Source organism: Pleuronectes platessa, chromosome 15 (assembly GCF_947347685.1).
Source record: "Pleuronectes platessa chromosome 15, fPlePla1.1, whole genome shotgun sequence".
NCBI classification, from domain to species: domain Eukaryota; kingdom Metazoa; phylum Chordata; class Actinopteri; order Pleuronectiformes; family Pleuronectidae; genus Pleuronectes; species Pleuronectes platessa.
The window spans coordinates 16669393-16679517 of record NC_070640.1 but is presented as its reverse complement, the minus strand read 5'-3'; the positions used below and the strand labels follow the sequence as shown (position 1 = coordinate 16679517).

General features: G+C 40.0%; 1 protein-coding gene and 1 non-coding gene across 2 annotated transcripts; both read right to left on the bottom strand.

The window, feature by feature from the left end:
* Positions 1–2262: 2262 nt before the first annotated feature.
* Positions 2263–8997, bottom strand: hrh2b (histamine receptor H2b). Its single transcript, XM_053442127.1, has 3 exons — positions 8904–8997; positions 2934–3731; positions 2263–2742 (listed from the first exon to the last, which is right to left on the bottom strand). The coding sequence occupies exons 2-3, from the start codon at positions 3552–3554 to the stop codon at positions 2263–2265; spliced, it is 1101 nt and encodes a 366-aa protein (XP_053298102.1). The 5' UTR covers positions 3555–3731; positions 8904–8997.
* Positions 8998–10053: 1056 nt separating this feature from the next.
* trnad-guc (transfer RNA aspartic acid (anticodon GUC)) lies at positions 10054–10125 on the bottom strand. Its single transcript has one exon. It is a non-coding gene; the product is annotated as a tRNA-Asp (tRNA).

The following is a 10125-nucleotide window of genomic DNA, read 5'->3' as shown; positions in this document are numbered from 1 at the left end:
AAACCCTAAACACACTTGTATACATTAGATACAGAAGTATATCAAGATGTCACTTCCTTGCAATTCCTAAGCACTGACTGTCAAATGACCACCCCTATGAGCCAATTGGTTCAACACAGCCATCAGGTGTGCAAACACATGATTGTTTACAGTTTTTCTCAGTTGTTAACTCACAAAAAGTGAAAATTCTGCACAATTTGCACAACCTTCACTTCATGTACCAATCGCTCGACCCAATTTGGCACTACTTCACACTCCCTTATCTGCATTAGACTCTGACTTTCATTCTTTACACTCTGATGTCAATTACACATCACCTTGTTGTCAAAACACTACACAATATGTTCAGTTGTTGCACACACTTCTCAAGTAAAATCTCAAAGCATCAACCTACAACACACAAATACTCAAATCTCTAAACATTCAGGTCTGTTGAGCAGTTTCACCGCATTTACACAGCCGAACAGGAGACTGAAACTGTAGATATGGTTCGTGAGAACAACGCTATCACACTCAGACAAATAAAAACTAGGATCCTGGCTGACCATGCTACATTTAGAAACGTCCAGACCGTCAGCCTCTCTACATTGGACTGTATTCTTCATAGGAATGCCATGTCGATGAAACAAGTGTACAGGGTCCCATTTGAACGGAACACAGACCACATCAAGGAGTTACGGTGAGAGCTGTGCTTGTAAGTACCATACATTCAGCACTGACACATGCATGTATTGTACCTGTATCCAATATTGTTCCTTTTCTACAGTGTCTCAGTGTAGCCCACTGTGGTGACCTCTCTGTGTCCATACTGTAACTTGCATTCTCATGCTGTCTGTGTCAGCTGATCCAGGAGCATGACACAGCTCATGTGTTGTACCAGAACATCTTTATTGATGAGGTGGGATTCAACCTGGTGAAGTGGAGGCGACGGGGCAGAAACGTCATTGGCCAGCGGGCCATTGTTGAGGTCCCCGGCCAGCAGGGTGGGAACATCACAATGTGTGCTGCAATGAATCCCCATGGGATCTTGCACCGTCATGCCCACCTAGGGGCCTATAACGCTGCCCGTCTCCTCGTCTTCCTGGATGGCCTGCATGACCTGCTGGTACCACCTGACCAGACAGATGACCCACAGTGGATCAATCACGTTGTCATCTGGGACAAGGTGAGCCCACCGGGCTGCTCAAGTGCGTGAGTGGTTCCAGGACCACCCACATTTTTCCGTTCTATACCTTCCACCTTATTCTCCTTTCCTGAATCCCATTGAGGAATTATTTTCAGCCTGGAGGTGGAAGGTATATGAACGGAACCCACAGGACCGGGTCCCACTGCTCCAGGCCATGGAGCCTACACTGAGACATTTTACAAAAGGAGAAATGGCTCATTCTCCAGAGTCATTGTCATTCATATGGTGTGTTCCATTTTGATGATTGTGTTTTCAATTTTGCACTTCAGTGTGCTGTAAATGCTTGGTAGTGTGCAAGCAAATGCTTAGTTGTGTGTACTCAATGAATGGTATGTGTGTGTCATTTGAAAATATGGCTGTGTGTACCAAATGAAAACAAGAGTTCCAATTTGTGAACAGTTAAGAGATTTGATGTCAAAGAGTCATCTTGCAAAGGGAGTGTCAGGTTTAGCATTTTGTGTGTGAGGTTTTCAGTTGTCTGTGTGCAGTTTTGAGAAAGCCGTTATACTTTTGAAAAACGTGTGTTAACAATTTTGAAAAACTGTATGTGTTTTATCAGTGCAACAACCCTGGACCATGTTGCACACATAAATAACAAAAAAATACACCTTTATTTTGAAGAATGGATGTTCTATTGAGTTACAGTTAATGTGTTGAACATTCCAGGAACACACTTTCACTGCAGTGCTGGGACCCGAGCAAAATAAACAATATGCAACATTTTAACCTCTGCGCAGTTTGCCGTTACTTTTACTTGGTCATCCATTCATTCCACTCTGCTGTGCTCTGTCTACACTTTGCTTTTTACACATTCTAATAAGCAGTCACTTCAAAACTGTGACTTTTCATTACTGGAAAAGTCATCAAGAAAATAGTGGCCACCTATTATATTACACACAAGCTTTTATTCAGCTTATACACTTAAAAAACACTCATGATGTTGTGCGTTGGGTTTTACATGAACTGTGTCATCTTTTGGCACGATACACTAAACACCAAAAATGCTCAGCTAGACTCGGACTGTGAGTAGTAGTGACTTTGTATTGACAGTTCCTGCAGGTCTACAGTCCAGCATTTCACCACGGCTCATCAGGGATACCGTTTCTCTCATGAAGGGAGAGGCTCTTCCCCTCATTTCCTTTCATAACTTTGTCCGTACGTGTCTCCGACTGCTGCATCACCTTCTGTCTGTTAGTTAAGTTCAGTCTTTTATGCACGAACAAGCGGGTGAACAACAGTTTTCTGCGAGAATGTCCCCTGCACCGAAGCAGGTCTCCGTAGGCCCTGCGGAAATCCCTGTTGAAGGCTGGGTACAGGATGGGGTTCAGGGCTGAATTGAAGTAGCCCAGCCACAGGATCACAGAGTGAAGCGTGTTGGGAGGATTTGTCTTGTCCTTTATGCTCATGCAGATTAGGAAAGTAAAGTAAGGGAACCAGCAGATGATGAAGGCCCCCAGTACTGCTCCCAGGGTCACTGTGGCTTTGTGCTCGTGGGCTAGGGCTGCGGTCGTCGTTGTGCGTGGATATGACGGCATGGCAGCACGAATACGCCGCACCTGGACGGATCAATGGAGAAAAAGTTTAGGAATATGAAAATATGTGAATCATATGTTTAGGTTTTATCATTAATACAAAATCAAAAAATTATTTTAGCCTCAGACTGATGAAAAAGGTTATGCACTGCATTGAGTTATGACCTTTCACATCCCCCCTCAGTATGTTTTACAGAATGTTAATAAACACTGACCTGTTCTCGTGCCACTCTGAATATGCAAAGGTACATTCCACTCATAAGCAGCAGAGGCAGGTAAAATGAGCCGAAGGCATAAATGAGAACGTAGTTGTTATTCCATTCAAACTGGCAGTAGCGTCCCTCTTTGTCCTCATCCCCCAAGCCCCAGTCCAAGTGCTGCACTTTGTAGTCCACCGTGTTCAAGCCCAGGTGGATGGGCACAAAGGACACGGCCAGCGACACGGCCCAGATGGCAATGAGGGCCAGCGTCACCGTCAGTGGGGTGACCCTCCGGGAGTAGCTGAGCGGAGCTGAAATGGCCAGGTATCGGTCCACACTGATCGCCATCAGGGTCAGGATGGAGGAGGCACACAGCATGACGTCCAGCGAGAGGTAGATGTTACAAAGGGCTCCCCCGAAGGGCCATTTCCCACCACGCAGCTCCACGGTAGCAGTCAGGGGCAGCACCAGCAGGCCCAGTAGCAGGTCCGTCAGTGCCAGTGCCACCACAAAGCAGTTGGCGATGCACCGCAGTCTACGGCTGAGCCCGACAGCCAAACACACTAGCATGTTCCCACTGATGGTCAGAATGATGAACAACACCAGGACAAACCAGCGGAGGGCTGTGGAGATCATGGTGCCTTCCTCCTCCTGCTCCTCCTCAGGCACCAGGCCACAGAAACAGTGCTACTGTTCGAATCCCAGTAAAACAAAAAGAAGTAATAACTTCTTCATCCAAGTATCTCCAAACTTTTCAGAAGTAGATCACTGAGCTCAAAGCTCTTCCCAGCCATTTCTGAGGCAAAGATGTCCCTGGTGAAGAAGGAGAAGAACTGTCATCATCTGAATAATTCACTATTTAATCAATCAAATATTTGTATACTCTATTTAAAAATCACAATTTGCTTCATAAGGCATGTGACCTGTCTGTTTTAAAAGAAAAGGACTTCTCCTCCTTTCATTTAATGAAATTACCTAAATGCAGCTGCCTGAATAAGGTCAATTTAACACAAATGTTCTCTGAGAATATGACTTCAATCTAAACATAGAGAAGCAGCGTTCAGTTTCTATGCTCCACATATACGTAGAACAGGCTCCCAGAGAACTGCAGGTATGCTGCAACTCTTAATAAATCAATGTTGAAGACTTTCCAGTTTCCCATGGCCCTATAACAAATCAAATAATTACAAATTTCTTTATTTTACCAGTTTTATATCTTATTTTATTTATTTATTTTCTATTCTGTATTTGACTCATTTTGAACTAATGATTTATTTTTAAATGCTGTGTATGTTGTGTTTTTATGTGGAGCACTTTGAATTGCCTTGTTGTTGAAATCCAAGTAAACTTGCCTGATGCCAGAAACTATTAAAATACTACATAAAGTTAATATTCACGTCAGCACTCACACATTACACTCACCCTTTAGCCTCTTATGGACATATTGACATACCTCATTTTAATACCATTAAGTTTCAATACATCTGCCAAGTTAAACAAAACAACAGCGACATTCTTGCCTTTCATTTCCAGCTCATTACCATGTGGTATAAACCCACTAATCAGTTTACATGTTAAAAATAGAATGGTATTCGGTAGAGCTCATACCTTCGCCACTTAGGCCAAACAGGCCCCTTAACCTCTGCACCAAGTCACATTCGTTTGGACATTGTTCAAAAACTATTGAGACAAGTTGATTCCAATCTGAATCCACATTAACTCAGCTACACATATGTTGTAGTTACAGGTTTCTCTGCCTATTTAAGATCATATAGCAGACAAAAAAGACATATTTTTCATCATCCCTGAATAATTTCCTGAAAATGTAAGAAAAGAAACAACACCAACATTGTCCATCTTTCCAAAATGTTGTCTTTCTTTGCACAATGTCATCTTTCAACCAAGGTTTGTGGAAATCTGCTGACCAACCAACAAATAAACAAATGGACAGGGGTTAAAACACATCTATCTACTGATGTCCATTCAAACACTTAATCAGATTCATAGACATTCCCTGATTCCTCTCATGGTACAGCAGGTTATTCTTGTTTTTCACGAGGCACAGTTAATTTATATTCCGTAGGTTATACATTTAACTCTTTTTCCTGAAGGACTTTGGCAGTAAGTGGCGTCGAGGTCCACACATTTTTGACACTCTGCCAGGTTGGTCAACAACAAAGAGAAATAGAGAAAGTATACCTTTGTATAGACATAGATTGGAGGAGAATGGTCCCTGTAACTACAAAAAAAACCTACACTGAGAAACCAACCTCTAAAAGCACGACTATAATGTGCATGACTGTCAGGCCATTATACGACAAGATCTTAAAAACACACATAAAACATTCTGTCAGAGGAGTAAAGTAAACCCATGAATCTAAAACAAGAAAAAGATTCCCATGCATTCAACCCCGACATGACATTTGACCACATCTCAATTGTTACAGACAAACAAAAACACCAATTGTTTCGAAAGATTGATTTGAGTTCAGATGTCACTCTAATCTAATCTTAAATGCATATAATTATTAAAAAACGATTTTCATTATGAATAACCTAGATTTTTGTGTGAGATGCTCTTTCTAAGCCATAGCTGATCCTTCTTGCACCAAGGATACAGTGATAAATGCAGATTCAATAATAATCAAATTAAACTAATATGCACTTATAGAGTTCACTGATGTCATTCTATGTCTCATGTCTTGCTTGTATACACGTTGTATTGTGTGTTTGATTTTGGTGTGTTTGAGCGAGTGTTGTTTTAAATTCGCCAATTGCGTATTTATAACAGGAAGCAGACATGGTTTTATAACTAGTTTATTATTATACCTCTGTATACCACAATATATTATTATGTTGTAAATGTTGTCACATCCATCAATCCATCACCAATACCAGTTTCCCTTTGAGGAGGAAGGAGCTGGAGCCAATCCCCGCTGACCTGACGCGGTGCACACACTGGACAGGTTGATGCGGATCACAGGGCCCACATACAGAGACAAACTAGAATGGCCCTCTAGTGGATCTTTTCACCAAAGCCCAGTAGTTCACTTAATCAAGGTAAATGTTAAAAACGTCCCATCTGACAATGTTAAAAATCCTGGATCTGCCCCCTGTAATGGGTTCTTCCCTGGCCCTTCCTTCCAACAAGTTTTGTCATAATCTGTCCGGTACTTTTTGCGTAATCCTGCTGACTACCAGAAAAACAGACATCTATATCTGTCCAGTCAGGAGTCACAGTGATCAGGAAGCATTTTGAACTTATAGTTCAAAATATCATCATTAGAACTAAATACAAACATTATTTTATTTTAATCCCCTGATTGTCAAATGCACATACATAAACATTTTCTCCAACCATGTACGTTTTTTTTCATATTGATCGTCATGTTATCTGATCATTTCAACATTTCAGTTTGTTTTGTTTTTATTCTAAACATTTTTTTTTTTTTTTGAGTAAATGATGGTTCAAGTTTTCCTTTGTATGAACTGAAAACATCTTTCATTAGTATATCTCGTTTAGTTTTTAACAGGAAACTTTTCCTGAATTGTCGGCTTACAGCACACTTCACCTTCTTCTGTTATAAATACAATCACAGAGTGTAAGTAGGGTCAGATTTTCTCCTTTCCTAACTCAATCAGTTTCCAGGAATACTTGTTAGGAAATTAGATTATTTTGACTTTCCGACTGCAGTCAGGACCAAAGTGGGAATTGAACAGGTAACCCTCTTGCTGTGGGGTGAAACAGATCCTGCCCTCTGTACCACCAAGCCGCTCCATGGTGCCTCAATCCAGAATAAAAAAAAAGAAAATCTAATTTACAGTAACCGTAAACAGCAGCAAAAGTATTGATTTCCGCTTCCTTCAGGATCTGCTTTATCTTTTGTTTTCCGACAATTACTGTGACTCAGATCTAATAATAGATGAAGTATGACAACATTAAGATCCACCAATGTAGAGTTGTGTCAAAAACAGTGGACTTGTTAAAACATCCATTTCTAAAATTTAAAAGTTTGATGAAGTATGAATCAAAAAGAACCACAACTTTATACTTGTTATGACAACCGCAGCAAGCCCACTTCAAAACGGATTTACTGAGTTAATCCAATCCATTTGCTTTGTTAATCGAATCAATCGCTCTAATTATTGCTTCCTTGGAAACTGTTTCTCCATTTTCTGCAGTATTTTGTATTTCTACACACGTTTTATAGTTTAAGAAGTATTAGAACATTCCAACATTCCTGCTTCTCTTTTTGGACTAAATTCCTCCGCCATGTTGCAATACATGAACAATTGCTACAACGCATCTGATAATGATAACAAATGTGTATATTGATTGAGTGGCTGTGTATAATGTTAAAATAGTTCATCTCAAATGATGATTCCTAAAGCAATCTGTTAATTAGTCAAACTATAACCATTGTCTCAGCTCTGCCTGACCATCCAGCGTGAGACTTTCAAGGTTTTGATTTTCTTAATGAAGTCAATAGATTCCACCTCAGGGCTAAACACTTCTCGTTTCCATGGCAACTTTGTTCACAGTTTAGATGGAGCCTGGTCCCCAGTCCTCCTGCTGCCCTCGCTCGGTGCTCCAAGGGCAAGGCAGCAGGTTTTCACATGCAGGCCATGAAGAGCCAGAGACTATTTATAATATGAAGCTCAAATAAAAGCAAAGCAAATAATCCTCTGCACATCATTTTGCTCTGTTGCTGCTGTGTGGTACCAGATGATGAAACATAACACTGCCGCACCATGATGAGAACCTGAGACCATTGCATAATTAATTCAATGTTTGTTTTCCAGAGACATTAAATAAGCAGCGTTTTATTTTGCATGAGGAGAAAGTGTTATAAAATGTATGTTGTCACGTGTTAGCAATTCACAGCATATTTAAAGACTAATTTGGCACTTTCCATATGGGCCACACGCTTACATATATATATTTATGATTTAAAAGTATAAATGCATCATTAATATAGTTCAAAACAAAACAACTGATGCATTTCCACAGATTTCAAGTAAGATCCCGAGACCAGAACAGATGGGAGACAGTCTCTGGGGTGCGATCATAGATGGGTGTCTTAGTTGTATATATGAGAAGTGCATCTGCATATCTAATCTAATTCTAAGACATGTTTCTGTTTAGCTCCCGGCAATATCAAACGAACATATCAGCCCGCGACGGTCAGGGGTTCTGAAAAATCCCAGAGCATTGAGCAGCAAATTAAGTGTAGCCGGTGAGTTGAATGAGTCAACAGTGTGAGATATCACTGTGGCAATACATCCGGCCCAGGAGGACAAAAGGAGGTGGCCGAGTAATGTAAATGAATCATGTTACAACGTGAACAATAAAACTGCTCAGAGCAGTATATGGTAAATCCTCTGTGGCCAGTTACATGATTGGTGCACAGTATACTCATATCTTTGCCTTATGCTCTTGCACTATACCACACACATGGAGTAAAGGAAAGGCCTTTATCTGAACTGGGTTTGGAAATACAAACAATTATAATACTATTTTAATATACGTATAAATTAAGATATATAAAACAAAGATTTGCCTTATGAAACGAAAACAAGAAAACCCTAAGTAAACTCTCCATCCAGCATTACTGTATGTTAAAACCTGGCACCCTCACTTTGGGTTAAAACTTATGATAAGATACTAATATGCACAATAACAACATTTAAACTACATCATATCTCAAACCCAAAAGTATATTAATGTCCAAATAACTTTCAGAAATGCTAAACAAACAGCATAGAGCAGCATAGTGCTGCAGAGTCCAGACTAAACCACCCACCTACCTACCTGCTAATCTTCTGTGAATGTGCAACCAAAGAAAATAACACAGGGATGAATCTCCAAGCAACACATACACACATCTATATAATAAACCTCAGCTCTTGCATGAAGCTTCATCTCAGTGAAATGAAATTATTCAGTCTAAATTCTCCACATAAAAAACAAAGATGTCCACTCACCTCACATGGTTTGTGTTGACCGGCATCAGGTTATTATTCCCACATCACTGATGTCTTCCTGTGTTTCCTCAGAGCCTCCTTATGTGTGTGTGAACTTACTTCTGTGTTTCTCACGCTCTTTCTTTCTCTCCTCCCTCCCTCCCTCCTCTCATAGACATATGCCGACATAAACACTTATCACCCCCTCTAGTGTACGAGCGGGGAATCTAGGGCCTATGACGTACTCATCATTAAAACAATACTCATAACAGCGTTGTTTACTATTTGTGTGATGTCGGAAATAATCTGAAAACTGTGTTCCTACCTGAGAAGATTCATTTTAACCCCATCTCAAGTCAGAATTTGTTTTATTTTGTATGACTTTTCAGTATAGGATATACACATATAAACTGTCTCTGCCAAGGACATATATCTAAAGTAACTGGAAAAACAAAGAGAATATTTGGGATTGAATTGAAAAAAAAATACATACTAAATCAAAACAATTAAAAACGTCTAAAAAATCATAAGCTCTAAATATTTGCTTTTATGTCAACTTGTCAAATGTTGCACTTTTGTCATTCCCTCACAATTCCCTAACTCCCCACAGTCAATTGAGACGGGGCACTTTAAAGTATTTTTTTATTTATTTATACGTCTGTCACACCTGGTCCTTTTTGTTTTCTCTTTGTTATGAAGCAAATGTTGGAAAGAGGAGTTGAGATTTTGAGAATACAACACATTTTTAGACGTCAAAAGTTTTTCAAATTCAGCTTCAAAGCACATGAACACACCAAAGTCAGAATAATTGTTTTCACTGGCTAATTTGCAAAAGTACTAAATATGCGGAATATTTAGACAATCAGCCCAAAATAGACAGAGCAGTCAAATTAACAATGCAAGATCAATCGAATAAAATATGAATCTAATGTTATTCAATATCAGTCAAATGACAAACATGATAAGAAAAAAGAATAAATAAATAAATCTAAATATGAAGAATAATAAAAACAGTGCATACGCTTTTTGTTACGATAAGGATTATTGTCTCCATGTACAAATTCAATACTAGCCTCATTCTCATTCTGGAGAAACCAACGGGTGGGTGGTCCCGGACGATCTGGTTGGTCTTCTTCCTAATCCTGGCATCCATTTTGAAAAGTATCGTGCACTCCCCGTCGGGGAATTGAACCCCGGTCTCCCGCGTGACAGGCGGGGATACTATCCACTATACTAACGAGGA